The sequence below is a fragment of the Plectropomus leopardus genome, chromosome 4, assembly GCF_008729295.1.
Source record: "Plectropomus leopardus isolate mb chromosome 4, YSFRI_Pleo_2.0, whole genome shotgun sequence".
In the NCBI taxonomy this organism is placed as follows: Eukaryota; Metazoa; Chordata; class Actinopteri; order Perciformes; family Serranidae; genus Plectropomus; species Plectropomus leopardus.
This window is the reverse complement of record NC_056466.1, coordinates 7,996,961-8,014,061: the sequence shown is the minus strand read 5'-3', so window position 1 is coordinate 8,014,061 and position 17,101 is coordinate 7,996,961. Positions and strand designations below refer to the sequence as shown.

The following is a 17,101-nucleotide window of genomic DNA, read 5'->3' as shown; positions in this document are numbered from 1 at the left end:
ATTATTTACTCATTATCTTCATTAAACTCATACAGAATCTTCCCAGCACCCAATTCATCATATACTTTATGCAAAGATTTTTATTCATAATTTTGTTTAATCCTTCTCCATAATGGGTATGGGAAAATATCTGAAACAGTTCTGCTGACCAGCTTGTGTACACCACAGCAATCACAGCCAAAATCTTCTTTTGGTTGTAAACCTGTCATTAAGCGCTTTTCAGCTCAACAGGGAAGAGCAGCTGAGCAGATTTGCCTGTACAAACATCTCTACAACTCTTCATTGAAAGACCACAGGGACAGTCAAATGGCCTAAAATTCTTGGAATGAAATAGCCCACCACACTGGGGAAAGAAGAGGCTTTTTGCTGCAGGGTGTGGAGGAACATGTGAAAACTAAAAAAGAAATGGTCTCACGGATAGAGTGGAGACATGGTTGGAAACAAAGTGGTATAAAATGATTTAGACTTGGAGGTAAGTGATAGTTACAATTACACAAACGCAATTTTTGGTGGTATGGTGGTGTTTACGACTGTTGCCAGCCAGACTACTTTTGATGTTGAATTCTTGCTCATCAACAGAATTTTTTGTTTGTTATTTCAGAGTACACTACATGCATGTGCATATGCTCGTATGCTCGTCTTTGGTTAGTCTTAGGTGTTTTGTAGGTTGTAATTGTGACTGTTTAAGACGTGCACTTTCTTTCTCTTAAATCTAGACATCATGTTAGTAAACAGATTTTAAATGCTATCTGCTAAGTGTCCAATGCAGCAAAGAGCCAAGGCCAGAATTGAATGGGTGGCTGCTGCGGCGAGGATGCAGCCTCTGCTCATGGGGCACCCACTCTACCATATGAGCTACTGGGTGCCCCGTGCTTTACTTTTTAAAACAAGCCGCCATCGATGAGTCCAGCTAAGTTGCAGGTAAAACCATCAGCCAGCCTGAGTCCAGCTGTGACAGGCCAGTTCACACCGCTGCAACTTTTCTTTGCAGCTTTCTAAAACGGCTTTGTCTTGTCATGAAACATTGGTCTGAACTGGGCTTAATAGTGAACATATAATGATAATTAATTAATAATTGCAAAACAAAGGCTGAAGTACAACAAAAGTGAAATACGTCTTGAAATTATAATTTCTTTTTAAATTTCTAATATTTTGGCCCTCTAACATACAGAGAGGGATGGAGAACAACATTTATATATATTTATTTTGTATATGTGTTTACAGCACATACCAGTTGGTGGTTGGTTGCGTCGTATGGCTCGAATCCGGATGTTTCCCAGATCAGCCACATACAGCGTCCCATCCGGAGACACCACCAAAGAGGAAGGACAATTAAGCCTTGCATCTTTAGCATAGCCATCTCCTGTTTGATAGCAGTCACAGTTGGCATCGTTCTGCAGGGCAGAAGGAGGCAGCGAGCGGGAGAGGAGGAAGAGGCAAACAAAGACAGAAAAGAAGGGAGAGATGGAGAATAACATTACATAAATAATTCAGCATGGCTTATGTTATGGAGAGCAGGGAAAGGTGGGCACCATCAAAGATTCAACAGGAGAAAAAATTTTCAGGAATTTATTGTTTTTTATTCTGCTGTAGTATTAATATATTCATGTTGATCAGGTGCTACCTGCACTCACTGTATCATTGTCTTGTTTTGGGATTAGATTACATGTATTCTGTGTGTAAACTAATCCAAGTCATTTGTAAATTTGATTTCAAACAGTAAAATTAGGCAGTGCTGTTCATATTTAAACAAATATTCTGTTACTTTATTACCTACTTCTCACTTAAAATGTCTTCAGAAACACAGATGTTACACCATCACCCCATAGTGGGAGCATTTATTGACTGTAGGTTTTTTAAGTCTTAAGCAAAAACAAATGCCATAGCCCTTTTTGTCTTTTCTTTCTCTGGTCATGAAGCTCCCATTTTGAGATGTATTTTGAATCTTTCGATCGTTATAGTACTACTTGTTTAAGCAGGTTTAGTAAGCTGATGGACAAAACAGCTATACTATTATAAGATAATCAAGATTAAGATTTGAAATTTAGATATAAAAGAAGCTCATGCAGAACTAAAACAGATACTTTTCAGTGTCAGTTGAATTATGTGAAACAGCTGCGTTATAGTACCTTGCAGTCACAGTCAGATGGCGCTCCAGCTAGATGTGTGATTTCTCCATCAGTTGAAACCTAGCGGGGTGATAGCCAGAAATAGACATCTTAAAGCCAAGGAAACAGAAGTGCTCATTCACAAAATAAAAAAGAAAACAACACACCAAAAGCATTCAGTTAATCATCTCCTCTTAACTTGTGTCGCTATGTCTGAGTTTAAAATCAGACCTGGGACTTTTGTTATCGCCGTTTCTAGTTTCTGATGTGAACAGACATTCAAAATTTGACTTCCTCGATGGCAAAACTGTTCATCTGATAATCACGGAATTACTGAATATACTATACATGTCTTAGAGATTACCTGTCGAATGCGGTGGATTTTCTTCTCATCGGTCTCTGCGATGTATAGGACACCACTGTAGGACAAGGCGATGGCTGTGGCTCCCTCTAGCATGGTCTGGACTGCTCTCTTTCCCATAGTGTACTCTATACCAGGAACCTGGCAGTGCATGGGACGACCTGCCACAATACGAACCTGAACACCCACACATACACGGATACTGGTTATGAATGATTAAGTAACACTGTGTTTCCTGTTTTGACAAAGTGGGATGAAGCTATGTCATTAATTGATATGTTGCTCAAAAAAGCAGATTTATTCAGCAAATATTTCATGAAAATCCACCTCCATACCTGTCTGTTTTCAGTGATCTGCAGCACAACGTTGTTGTCCAGGACGTAGATGGAGTTATCCATGGGATTGATGGCGAGATCTGTGGGCCATTCTAAACGAACCTGTATACAGAGATGACAGAGGGGGAGAGAGGAGTTTTACTTCACATGGTACTCAGACTATAGAAATTAATAAGACTACACTATATGTTTCTGTCTGATAGTACTGAGTGTAATACTGACATACAGTTATTTCCTGGCTGAATCCTGCCAATGTTGTTTGACCTCTCAGTTGAATGAATCAGCGTCCATGGTCTAATGATAGTGCTTGATGGTGACAAATGGTTTAAAAATGATGTACATGTAAAGAATTTTTATGATCTTGAAGTCTGCTGCCTCAGTAGAGAAGCTTTACGATCTCTGCCCTAGATTCTGGAAATGTAATCAACAACCTGGTCTCACTCCCATCTTTTCAAATACTGATGCTTGCTCAGTGGCCTTCAGCAACAGACATAAAGGCACGGAGGCAACCTTTAGCAGATGCACCAGGGCTCCTTTTTATTTTTATTTTTTTTTACTTTCTGGTCAACTACTGCAGCAAAAAGAGCTGTTTGTGTCCTTGGTGCAACAAAAAGTCAATCAGGGTATCTTAATAACAATGTAGTGTGTTAGTATGTTCTTAAAAACATGCCTATTTTCAGCCAAATCATGTTTTTTAACAATGTGCTTTTGCTGCATAAACCTCGGAAAGCAACTCTAAAAAAAAGTTTTCTAACCTCCGTTGTAAGTTTATTTTAAAAAGAGGCTGCATTTAACAAGCAGAAATTGTACTTTTCCTGTGAAAAGTTTATTTTCAAAATGCATGTCATGAGCTTGAATTGACTTGTTGACCCAAGCGTCCAAAACTGACGAAGCAGGGGTACCAAGAGTGTCATATTTTGACATGTAGAGCCATTGATCAAGCATCGGTATTTGATGGGTTGGGGTTGAGAATGTGTTGACAAAGAGTATTGCTATAATTTGAGTCGATTAGAATATCTGGCTATAAAGCATTTAGTGCACTCACATACATACTGTACTGACTGTATAATTATATAGAAATAAACAAGAATCTACAGAAAGCACTGTGAAACCTGTAGATGTGTGGGCTGGCAGTTCACATGTTCCCACAAGTAAACTAAAGGTCAACTAGATAACTGCTTGAAGTCAAACAGAGCTAAATTCTGCAGAGAGGGACACGCGGTCAGAGTTCAGATAACTTCCGACTCTGCAAGGAATGCTCTGAACTATGCTGCTCTGCCCGCAAAACACTGACCACAACACTCTATATCAGACACACACACACACAAAACAACCACCGAGTATCAGACCTTCAGGAAAACAGATGAAACAAGAAGGCATATTATGTGTGTGTCTTTGTGTGTGTGTGTGTGTGTGTGTGTGTGTGTGTGTACGTAGGTGGTGTTTTTTCCATTTTTAGGTTTATCTTGTGTTAGATATTACATTCTCACTCTGAAGCTAATGTGTAAAAACAAAAAAGTACTTTCTTTCTCAGTCTCTGTCTCACTCCCTCTTGAGTTGTTTCTGAAATATTTATTTTTGTGATAGCACATCAGAGCAAACCATCAACTGAGTTGAATCTCAGCTACAGTCTTGTTTTAACTATGTTTCTCTCTATTTTCTGTCTCCTTTGAATCATGTGCAAGTGCAACTAATTACTAGTTGTTCAAATTCACTGGAAACATTTAGTTATGCGTGTGATATTTTTATATCACAGTGACAAGTTACAGGAAAGCAGTCAATGGTTGCATGCAGCTTATTTAGTTGCTCTTTGAATGTTACCTGTCTTATGTGCATGCTGGTGTCACAGGTCAAAGGTCGTGCAGAGGTCAGGTCATTGCTGCCCAGCACCGTGGAGATGATCCCATTCCGGTCCACTTTCCTTATCATAGTCCCATCAACGAAGTAGATCAAACCATTTCTATCAACTGCAATCCCTGCAAAGAGCAGAAAGAAGAAACAAACAAACAAACAAACACATGATTCAAAATTTTGTTGTGCAGTTTATTATTAATAGACTCATTCTAGGATTCAAAGGAGAAAGTGAAATCGAGGTAATTCTCCTGTGGAGTCAGGATGCAGCTACAGCAGATAGTCAATAAAAAAAACTTAATATGAACATATAGAGCCTCTGTATTTAAGGAAAGTCAGCCAAAATAAATAAATGAATTAAAACTGTCAGAAGAGATAAAAAACACTGATGCTGTGAGGGGCGATTCCAGCGTCCCTGCCCCATTAGAATTCAAAAAATGTTACAGCGGTGTAGTGAGATTTATTGTAAAAGTTCTTCCCATGTCACAGAAACCACTGAGAGTTATGTTTTGGATGTCATTTGAATGATTTGTCAGTGTTTTCGTTCAGGTGCTCTGCACAGATGTGACACCTGCTCGTCTGCTGTCAGCGTTGTCAGCAGAATGGAGGCCCCTGAAGACGCCAGCAGACATACTCTTATGCTTTTAAGTTCATAAAATGTACCCAAATTCACAAATATGTAGGATATTACTCAAGTACAGACAATCATGCAATCTTACACTCTGTCACCACATTAAAAGCCTAATAACACTACTGAAAAAGTATATAGGTGAAAAAAATTATTTACCATAGCACAGTGAAAAATGAAAAATAAAAGCAATTGTGTGTATGTATGATTTATCCACAGTCCTTCACTGTCTGCATGAAGGCGTATAAAAAGGCTACAGGGTGTCTGAAGGTTAAGATAATGTGGTGACCAAGGGTTATACCATATTGTTTTGATTCCTCTAAGATGGAGTGATTACATGTGCTTCTGTATGATGAGCAAAATACACTGTATAAGGCTAAATCATTGCTCTGTTTCATTAAGTTTATGGTATGTATCTGTGCATGCACATGTGCTGTGCCAAAAGCTTCTCTGATCGCATTTGTGTTGTAATGAACACATACTAAAGTAAGATTAACTGAGGCTTGTCGAGTTTATTCTACTATTGATCAAAACAAAGACTGAAGAGGAGTACAAGACTTTTCTACATCAATGAGCTAAGCAGCAGCAGCGAAAGTCAAAATTAAATTTAAATAATTAAAGACATAGAACAATAAACACTAGGGTTGTACATAACTCAGAATTATGTTAGTCGGATCAGATTTGATGGTTAAATACAAATATTTGACAATTTATTTTTATTCCAAATAAAGTTTTTAAGTTTGAACGGGTCAAGCGGGACATTCAGTGGGACAGCGGCATTCATATAAACAAGATAGTTGCATTAAATGGTGGATTGGATATGCACAACATTTTTTGCAGATACTAGATACCAAGCAAAAACCAGAGACTGCGGTAAATTCACCACTTCTAAGCAGAAGAGAGAAGATAATGTTATTTTGGAGCCCAGGGCGAAGAGTCTCTTCCTCATCTGTGCCGCTGCCTTATGTACGCAACTGCTTGTAACAAAGAGCAGCGTGGAAGCCAAGAGTGGTCACTCTGCAGCAAAAGTCTGGGAATAAAAAATGTATCAAGAAGCACACTGCACAGCACACTGTCTGGCAGAAAACATCAACACAAAAAAGACAGCTCATGTTGAAGTTATCTGGGTAGACTGAGGGGTCTCCGACTAATGATTTGGGTCTCCAACTTTAAAGGGGCAGCCCTGACAAACACCATCAATTTTTTATGTTTGAATATATTTTGAGACATTGGCCATGGTGTATAACTCAGAATATCCACACTCAAATACAGTATAGTTACTGTCCCATTATCAAATCTCTTGATGGTAATCAAGCCCAACAAGTTAACCTCTGCTGAGAAGCTTAATACTTTTTGTCCTTTTCAACATGACTGTCTGAGCTTTATAAAAAAAGCTCAGTGCAGCGAGGTACTGGCTTTACTACTCAGTGATATTTTTGTAGAGCAACCTTGTATGCCTGACCAGGTTCTGTAAATGACACATTGGTTGACTTAGTTTTATTTTCCCTCAAGCAGGAGAAACATGCAGAGCTCTTCCAGGATCCATGTGGCTGTAGTGTGAAAAGCTGTCATCCCACACAAAACCTATACAGACATCAGGGTCAAAGCAGTCCTCCCAGAGCTTAAGTGTCCCTGTGGTTCACAGTCAGTTTCTGTTTCCTTCACAGGACAACAGTTGTCCTACAGGACCGGAGAAACACGGTAACCAAAAGTGCTATCTCCTCCGATGCTTATTTAATTTATAATGCTGTCTGTTGGCTTGTAAGGATTCTGTGCCTCCTGCAACGGTTTTCTTTAGGGACGCTGATTGTTCTCTGCCTCAGCACATTGTCAGAGTGCTGCAGAGAGTGCACTGCTTTTAAAGGGCAGTAAAGAGGTGATCTGATTGTTCATGACTGGACCTACTGATAACAGATCACAAATCCATCTGTCATTCTAACTGCCCACACATTGTGTACCTCGAGCCACAAAAGTTAAAAAAAATAAATAAATCACACCATTATTTATAATAACTGTGTACTTTTATATAGTAAATCATTAATTTATGGCAATAATTTCAACATATTTGAAAATATGTTTTACTGAGTGGTATTTAACTTTTTAAAGGAAACAGTAAACAGAGTAAAAAACGACTAGGCAAAGTATGCACAAAGGCCATGTGAGCTCCTTCAAAGTTTTGAGATAAATAAAAATATGCTGGCACAACTTATGTCTAGGTGGTAAAAATAAAAGCAAAGAGACATTCAACAATCAACAGCAGAGAATGTTTGTGAGAAATACACCTGATGCAGTAGAGCAAAGCAAATATTTATCAAGCAGCATTGAACTCTGCCAACTCCAAATGTCTGCTTTCACTTAGTATATAAAGATGTCTATTGCATATTTTTTATGCATAAGTCTACAGACCAAAAAGCATTTTAAAATATGACGATTAAAGATTGGTTTACCACATACCACATGCTGACATTGCTTCTAAACTAATACAAGATTACACTAGACTAAGAAAGCACTCAGCTCTGCAGAGCTGACTGCAGTTCATGAACTAACATATATTATACTATACATACTAACATAAACGATACAACCGAGCTCCTCTTTACTTCCATGGTGTCAACTAGCACAAGCAGAGAGCCTATGGGATAAGGACCCCTCTGCCACTGGAACTCGATGGGTGCAATTTTGCCATACTAACCTCTAACACTAATAATGTTACCATTGGCAAAATAACTCTGCAAATGAAATCCACGCTCTGCCTTATTACAACGATGGTTAAAGCAAGTGACTTATACCCTATTTGGAAATGAATATATCCACTTAGTATAATTCAGCTTTTATTGTGACCTTTAGAGGTCATGACTCAAGTCTGTCAAACATTGTCTGGCTTTACTTTCCATACTTTATCTAACTGGGACTGTTGGCAAGCTATTTGCAGTGGTAGAAGTAGCTTCTCTGACTTTTTTCTGAAGTAAAACTATTAGCTATTAACAGTAAAACAATAATTACTTTTTCTACCACACAATGAAAGTAAGCTGCTGCATCCCAATGTAAACTCAACATTTGAACATTTGCACCAAATTTGAGAAAATCCCCTTAAGGCGTTCTTGAGATATTATGTCCATAAGAATGAGACAAACATATTGACAACCTGAAAACATAACGCTTATAGCCACAGATGTCACCAACACAGAGGCATAAAAATGTAAAATAACATACAACATCTCGACGACAACATAAAGGTTCGTGCTTGTATGACCTATATTATTCAGTGGATGAAACACATCCTGTGATATTGACTTACTAAGAATATGTCCTTATCTAAACTTGGAGCAGTGATGTTATGCCATCATTAATGCACTGACACTGACAAATGCAAGGTGGCCCCCAATTTGCATAAAATCATTTCAGCCACCTTCATTGTCAGGGACATTATTAGACGGTGTTGAACTTTGAGGTGCAATAAACACCGTCACAGTTGTGAGAAACCCAAATCATCACTTTGGCAGTTGTATTCCCTCAATGCTGGTTCAGCGGGAAATGGAATAATATGTGTGAATGGATGTGTGGAGTTGGTACCGTTTTGTGGAAAGAGCAATTACACCTCCGAAAAAAATCAGCCATAGGAAGTTTCTTCCAATTAACATCTTTGAATAACTCCTCGATTGTATACACTCCACCTGCCAGGTTGTGCATATGCTTGTATCTTTTGCCCAGTGCCGGATACTTCTAACATAAAATTCTGGCAGAGGTAGGATGACTTTCTAAGAGTAAGAAAGCTAGTGATATGCTGTTTCTAAATGTAGGAACAAGTATGTGCATTGGCCAGTTAGAAGCAGTTCCAACTCTGAAACATATGCTACATACAGCCCAAGATTTAAACTGGGAGTGTGTGCACAGGTAAAACTTTGTACCCTTGTGTGTCTGAACAACATCTTGAAAATCCTCCCCGGTTTTGATAATTATGAATCAGGCTTTAAAAATAAGCACACACATGTATTTATCTCCTGTGTGTGTGTATTTTGTGTATGTACCTTTAGGTCCCAGTAGCTGAGCCTCTGTAGCTTTTCTTCCATCTCCACATCGTGCTTCATCAAATGGAGGACACTGTTCACCTGTTCCAGCCACTACTTCTCCATTACCTGAACACACACATCATGCATTTATCCAAACAGTCCTTATCCTTTGTCTTTTTCCATGGTGTTTAATATTTCTACCAACATGGGTACAAGTGCATACTTACTGATGAGGTCACGGGCGCCGCTGAGCATCTTGGGTCGGTAGATTCGTCGAGAGTTAGTGTCCGACACATACAGCTGCCCTGTAACTGGGTCAGTGGCTAAGTAGTAACGGTGAGCAGGGTTGTTGCTGTGGAGGGCAGTGACAGATGGAAGGGGAGATGGGTAACAAACATGACAAGAGAAACAAGAGAAAATTGGCTTAGTTGTTCTTTGTCTCTGACGTCAGTGATTAAAAAGTCCAGCTTTGATCTCAGACACTAAAATTGTCCGTGTGTCTTTTTTGCCTCTGGTCCACCCTCCTGACACTTTACAACATGATCTAAAGTTTGAGTGGACATGAAGCGGCATAAAAATTACCTTTATGGAGACAAGCTGCCTTTTAAAAATAAAGTGCACAGGTTCAACAGTTTTACAAATGGGTTAAAAGCTTCCAATGAAATCACGATCAACAGAGCGGATCGACAATTTGGTTCCAGCGTCATTATGATGGAAATGAAGGAGACTTTCTTGAGATGATGATAATGCAGAAGTAATGAATAAAAGGAAGGTTGATGAACTGAAAGAAACGGGTGTTAATTTACTTCCAGTGAAGTACCGAGTAATTGGTGTGTGTGAGAGTTACACACTCACAGGAAAATAAGAAGCAGACATCAACCCCCAGGTAAGTTGCTCAGCCTTTCTTTCAGCTTTTCCCATTGGCTACTTGCAGTATTGCTTCAAATAAAGCATTTTCCCTATTGACTACCTTTCTAAACGTGCCATCTGTAAAACTGTTGACAGAACACCTCAAACTAGAAACAAGGTCAGTGATGAATTTGTCTATTGTGAATTTTTGAGCCATGGAGGTTTTATGTTTGCAAAACTTTCCTTAAACTGAAAAAAACAATTTAAAAATCAGTGAAATCATCATACGCTACAGGCCAAGCAGGAGAAAAACTACTGCGCATATTCAACTGGCCATAAACCCCCAAAGTATACCGGGAGGCTAGAAACTTTTTTTGTTGTATGCCAGGCATGTCCAAAGTCCAGACCAATTTTAGACGCCCCATGGCTTGACTTTCACAATATACTATGTGCGTCCTACCACACAATATTATTTAATCAACCAAGATCAATTACTTTTTTTGACTCAACCTCACAATGGCAGAACTACTATACACTTTGTAGACACGTATCAAGTTGCAACTATGCAGACAAAAGTAATGCATTTTCATAAACAGACTGTAAACAAGCAACCTGAACAATTATATGATAGCAGACATTTGCTGCAAGGTAGTAAATATGGAAACGGCAAAGAAGCGTAAAGTCGACAGTGCGGACGGCAGCTTTCAGGACTGGTGGAAAGTTGAATACATTTTCACTGAAAGATCAATGTATCGTAATATCGGAGGCTCAAAAGGTTCTCTAAATATTGTTGCTACCCTGAGCGTATCTGGAAACTTTTGCACTCCATCAGCCAGAGTTTGCTCGTTCGATGTATGAGTGTGTGCTGCTATTTCTGTATACCTGTTTTTGAGAGATTTTTTCTCTACAATTAAGTGTAGATGTGATATACAGTATGTAAGTGAGAAAGCAAGCAAGTGCATGTTGTGTGTGTTTTGACAGTAGGTTGGCTTGTCTATCAGCCTGAGCAGGACTACATGGGTGCGATCAGCCTTCCCTTGTCTGTGACACACAAATGATGCCTGCCACACTGTCATGTAAAACCCATCACACACGCACACATGAGTGCACGCCCTAACGAACGAACACACACACACATACACACGCACACGCACACACACACACACACACACACACACACACACACACAGAGCAAGTGTCAAATATTAGACCTCAACACACGCAGGCGTGGATATATACATATGCACTCGCCTCTAGCCATAAGTCTCAGTGGTTGGTGATAATCAGCAGATGATCACAGGCTGTTAATTAAGACAGCTAAAAATAGACAGACGGTGTGTGTGAGACAGAGACAGTCTGTGTTTTTCTGTGCTTCTGAGGCCCAGACGTGCTCATAAGCATGCCCTTTTGTTTTCATTTAACCTTTATAAAAGCATAAAAATCCCATTTAGAATGAAACATTAGCAAGATTCAAGATACGCAGCATCACAGACAAAACCATGATATCTGACAGACTACACAACAGTGAAAAAAAAATGCACAAATGGAAGAAAAGAGGAAAAGAAACAGGAGAAGTACAACTATAGTAAGGAGTGATGGATGAGGCAATGATTGAATGAGGAATGGATACAGAGCACAGGACAAGAGGAAGACCAAAGGAGGGCATAAATCACTGACTGAGGGAGGGAAGGAATGGAAAAAAAACAGGAAGGAAGGCTGTAAAAGAGAAGAAAATGAAGGATGTAGTGAATTACGAAAGGTGAGAGAGGAAGAAAGAACTCAAGCAAGGGAGAATGAAACAACAACAAGTGAAACAGAGCACAGAGTTAAGATGATGTGAATAAGTAAACATGAAGGAAGGGCAGAAGGTAGAGAAAAGCTCAGTGACACGACTAGTCCTCCCGAGAGGAAATTGTGTTTTAATTAAAAAGTGAAATTTAATTGAAACTACATTTGGATGAGTAAAAAAATATAATCCAATCACTGTGTGTTGCCAGTAGCAAAGAAGCCCCAGGTATGGTGCTGCTCTGTGAGAGTGTGAGGAGATATGAAAGAAAACTAACTGGGTTAAGCTTAATTTTCAGAAGGGACAGAAGAGAAAAGGAGGGGATGAGACAGAGCAGCAAATCCTAATGTATCAGCCTAAATCACAGAGAGGGCACAGATATGTAGAGAAGGCTGGAACAGTAAATTTGATGGTGGATTGATCCTCATTGTAAAGGGCAGATGACCCCAGAAAACCTAATTAAGCTCTGGATTTAACCAAATCACTCAAGGCAACTTAATTTTTTACAGCTTCTTTCATGCACTTATATGAGTTTATGATTCAGATATTAGTGGTAGACGAGCAACAAGTCAGAATAGACCGTCAGTGTGGAACGACACATGGAAGCGTTTTCACATCTACTGACAAGCTGACATCATTTGTCAGTGTCTTGCAAAACTGTCACAAGTCACTGTTGAAAAATCTGTTTTGTGATGCGACGCTATAGTTAAGGTTTAGTTTGATTTAGGAATCAATAGAGTCTCCTGTGTGTAAGTCCAATGATTTATTGATCGGTCCATCTGCCTTTACTTTCTCTGTACACAGACTTTGTTAAGCTATGACAGCCAGCTGGGCACACAAAGCCATGTTCAATGCGTGGGAAATAAATACTATACAACAACATCGAGGCCACATATCCGCAGTTCTGTTCATGTTTAAAAAACAAAACTTGTGCTATGTTTAAACCTTGTGTCACTGTACTAAATATACACTACTCTAGCTTCTTCAAACACCTAAGAAGGTGAGTTTTGAAAACACTGCTGACCCTGTTTTCATTTGAAAACTCAGGCATAAGTTTTCACCTGTATGGGATGAAAAGAAAACTTCTGAAAATGATGACACAGACTCCCATGTTAGCTTTCTGATTATGTTCTATCAGTCATGACGTGTCCTTTCTCGATTTGTGTCACCCCGAACATAACAATGCACAGGTGTTGCTGACACTGTTGTCTATGTTAGCAGCTGTAAATTAAATTAAATTAAATCAAGTTCATTTGAATTCAATTCAGTTCAGTTCAGGGTGACTTGCAAATGTGCACATTAAAGCTCCACAGGAGCAGATTAATAAGTGTCCACCATAAACCCTAGGGCCTATAATAATTTAGTGAACATTAAACATCTTCTAATGTTGTGCAATTAAATTCTGCATTTCATAATGCTAGGGCTAAGACTTATCATTCAAGCGACTTGTAAAATTCCTGTGTCCCATCTTGCGATGTGGTCACTCTGGCCACATTACAGTGATTAGCATCTATGAAAGAGGAAGAAAGCCTTTAGATATTGCAGCTGCTTGAAGTGGAGCAAAACTGAACTACTTCATATACTGGCTGGTATTTACATTTATAATAATGCATGATTCAATATCTTATGAATTAATGGTGTCTGTTGTAAAATCTTATTATGCATAAAAACTAGTGGGGTAGAAGTATAAAGTACAAACTGTACTTAACACAGTACTTCACTCAATTATTAAGTACAGATTTTACATTGCTCATGTAAACAGTGTCTTCTGCAATGTAGATCAGTTATGAATTTTGTTCTAAAATACAGTATCTATACTATACAGTATTAAAACTAACCATGTAAAGAACATTTTATTACTACCTGAAATGATGTGTCATTGCTGTTTTGGCTTTGCCTGCATGAAATCTTTCATGACTATGAATCACCTTGCATGAATTTCAAAAAGGACAGTGAGGATGGGTCTGGGAGAGGGACGGATTAAGAGACAGAAATACGAAACAAAGATATAAGGCAGACCAGTAACCACTGCCAACACCCCCCCCCAACACACTCACACACACACACCCCTCTCCCTCACCCACGTGTCTCCTTGCTAGAGGGTGCTGCTGACTTCATCTGAGCTGACAACAGTAGAATAGGCTCCATTTCGTGTGAACACTTGTCAGGATTAGAGAGGGACAGAGAATGAGACTGAGGGAGATGAAAATGAAAAAAGCGAGATGAGTGGGTCTGAGTGGATGGTGGCAAAAATCAGGCCTATTTTTCCCCTAATTTCTTTCTTTTCTCTTCCTTGCTTTGCCCTGTGGAGTCATATCAAATGTTGCATTTATTAATTTTATGTCTATTATTATTGTTATATATTATTGTTACTAATATTGTTTCTGTGTACAGTCCCCCACGCCCGCCCCCAACATTACTAATTATCCTTTGTATCATTTTGTCAACAACTGTAAATTTGTTGTTCTTTACGACATCTGTTGCACATCTGTCTGTCTGGGAAGAAGGATCCCTCCTCAGTCCCTCTTCCTGAGGTTTCTACTGGTTCTTTTTTCCCTGTTAAAGGGTTTTTATTTGGGGGAGTTTTACCTTAATTGCTGTGAGGGTCCAAGGACAGAGGGATGTCATATGCTGTAAAGCCCTCTGAGGCAAATCATGATATGTGATAATGGGCTCTATAAATAAAATTGAATTAAATATTGCAACATTACTAATTAATGTCAATAGATAATTAAATATGTCCAGATCATTTTACTCTGGTGAGTAAAATTCAATCATGACGGATAGAAATAATGGCCAAAACAACAAAAGAGACTTAAGAATTACAGAGACTTAAGTTGTTATAAACCTTAATTATCATTTTTGCTAACGATATGTTTGTCTGACCTACCTGACAGTTCCCTCTTCCCTACACGATACAACCTGCAGCTTTAAAGCGTCACACGATTCAGAAAGAAATTATACATGCAAAATTAGCCTGCTAACAGCGTGATCCAGCTCGGTGTCTCCTAGATGGCCTGTCAGCTTGAGCTAAGGACATCAGTGTACTCAGGTCTGAAAGCTGCCAGGAACGATCAACAGCCTTTGTTTTATTTTTAGAAAAGGAAGAGACAAGGACAGAAGAAATATGCAGAGTCTGGTGCATAAGCAGCATAAATGGACAGAGAAATTAAAAGTAGGCTGAAGGTTGAAAAGGATTAGTCACTCTTACCTATGTCTGAAATCTTTGTTTCTTTATAAGAGTGCAAGCAAAGGAAAGAAAACAGAAGAAACAAGAGTTAGTAGACAGATTGCTCTCTGATAGATATTAAGACAAATATCACCAGAAAAAGAAATTGACTAGAAAACAATAAAGCAACAGTTGGAAGTTGCAGTCAAATTTAGAATCTGAATCGTGCTCCACAGAAGTCAAAAGGAAAAAGATTTTAGTTGGCTATTAGACTAAGAGTTTTTGAGAAATGAGCACTCCAGAGTGTGCCAGAAGCATGTTTCTAAATTCAGAGCACTAAACCAGTGATCTTTTATCTTTTAGCACTTTGGCTAAAGAGTAAGTACTCGAATGTTAATTACTGTAGCGGCAAAGAGTCCAATCTGGCCATGCATCTATCCCTCTTTGCTTTTATGTTTTCAAGCACTTTTCAAAGTCATCCAAGACCAACGATGTAGAGTTGAACAGTTGAGTGCAGGAAGAAAAGATGCCCAGAAAGCTTAGGCAGAGAGCTGAATTCAGATGCTTTTTAATTAAAAAACAAGAACTCTCAAGTCAATCAGTTCATTTTTACAAATATTTTAGGTCACATTTTGTTTAACTCAAATCCACCAACATTCTTGCATTTGCAGTGACCCTGAGGCACATGGATGAAATGGCTTTGGCAAAGCTTTTCGGTTAAATGGATCATGAGCTCTCGGAGTGAGACCTTTTTCTCCGTGACACTAGAAGATGTATTATTTGGATTAGATTCAGATCCCGATCTGGCAACAGCAGCCATCCTCCCTCACTCTCCTCTTACCTCAGCTCCATGACACTGGTAACATTCCCAGAGGGGAAGATCCTCCTGATGTAGTTGAAGTCTCCAACGAAGATGCTGCCATCTGCTCCACAGGCCAAAGCCAGGGGCGCCAGCAGCTTGTTGCCCTCTGCCTGCCCATTACAGCTGGGGCAGGAGATGCTGCGGCGACGTCCGTTTCCTGGGATAAGACGGCGAAACAATTATTACTAATAGCACCATTTGATTTCTGCTCTTTCCACAAAACAGACTCACCAGCTTAGAGCTTACTTCATACTAATTTTATCCGGCCAGGTTGTAGAGTAATGATAATCTTTACATGCACAAAAACACCACAGTATCCTTACTAAGCTTTTTACATGGCAAATGAAAATGAATATTCCACTAATATTTCAGCTTACATGCAGCCGTGCATACTTCGATAAACATGTCCTTAAATGCTGTTTATTACATCAAAATATGGAAGATTGAAATTTCCGATCTGAAATCTGGGCTTTTCTTAAACAGTTGGCTAGCTGGTTTGTGAACGCTTCCATGATAAAGCATAGAGCTCCCTGTGCTAGATAGGCCATGTGCTTCTAAAACCTGAAAAACACCAGCTGTCCCAAATGTCTTAATCAGAAAATGGTATATGGTACATGCCTCGTATCAAATTCAGAACATTTTCATATTTGGAATAATAGTGGAACATTAGATTGCATGTTAACATATTCACTATTGGGGGCCAAGCATTTGTTTAACAACCTTAAGTCACAAAAACTTAAAAACGTTGGACAGATGCACTATCGACCAGCAGAAAGACCAAAGGTTTGATTCTCTGTGGAGGCACTTCCAAGAAGTTAGTGAGAACCTCTCAAGGTCCTTTGTAACGTGCACTAAGCTCTTTGTTCTGCCTGGTTTCCTTACTCTCAAAATATCCTAATTAAGCCTACATGTTAATCTCCTACATACATAGGAAATAACATCCCACATGTGGGAGACAAGATGTTGTATGTAGGAATTAAACTTACAAACATTGCCCTCCAATAAATAAATAAATGAATAAATAAATAACTAAACTTGCCTCTCAGGACTTCTGTGGGAACCATACATACATTTTCTAGCCAAACCAGTTTTTCCAAATGTTTCCCTTCATTCAGACAGTTGTGTAGTTGCTAAAGAGCAAC

General features: G+C 39.0%; 1 protein-coding gene across 2 annotated transcripts in view; it reads right to left on the bottom strand.

Moving 5' to 3' along the window:
• tenm3 (teneurin transmembrane protein 3) overlaps nucleotides 1-17,101 on the bottom strand; it is a 266,761-nt gene that overhangs the window by 38,283 nt on the left and 211,377 nt on the right. Inside the window, exons 27-35 of one of the 2 annotated variants that reach the window (XM_042484304.1) lie at nucleotides 15,939-16,116; nucleotides 15,140-15,160; nucleotides 9,521-9,645; nucleotides 9,312-9,419; nucleotides 4,626-4,780; nucleotides 2,805-2,906; nucleotides 2,473-2,646; nucleotides 2,130-2,189; nucleotides 1,232-1,394 (exon numbers count right to left, since the gene is read on the bottom strand). In XM_042484304.1, the coding sequence (XP_042340238.1) occupies nucleotides 1,232-1,394; nucleotides 2,130-2,189; nucleotides 2,473-2,646; nucleotides 2,805-2,906; nucleotides 4,626-4,780; nucleotides 9,312-9,419; nucleotides 9,521-9,645; nucleotides 15,140-15,160; nucleotides 15,939-16,116 (1,086 nt within the window). The remainder of the gene's footprint in view (nucleotides 1-1,231; nucleotides 1,395-2,129; nucleotides 2,190-2,472; nucleotides 2,647-2,804; nucleotides 2,907-4,625; nucleotides 4,781-9,311; nucleotides 9,420-9,520; nucleotides 9,646-15,139; nucleotides 15,161-15,938; nucleotides 16,117-17,101) is intronic. The other variant, XM_042484305.1, reaches the window with a different exon arrangement.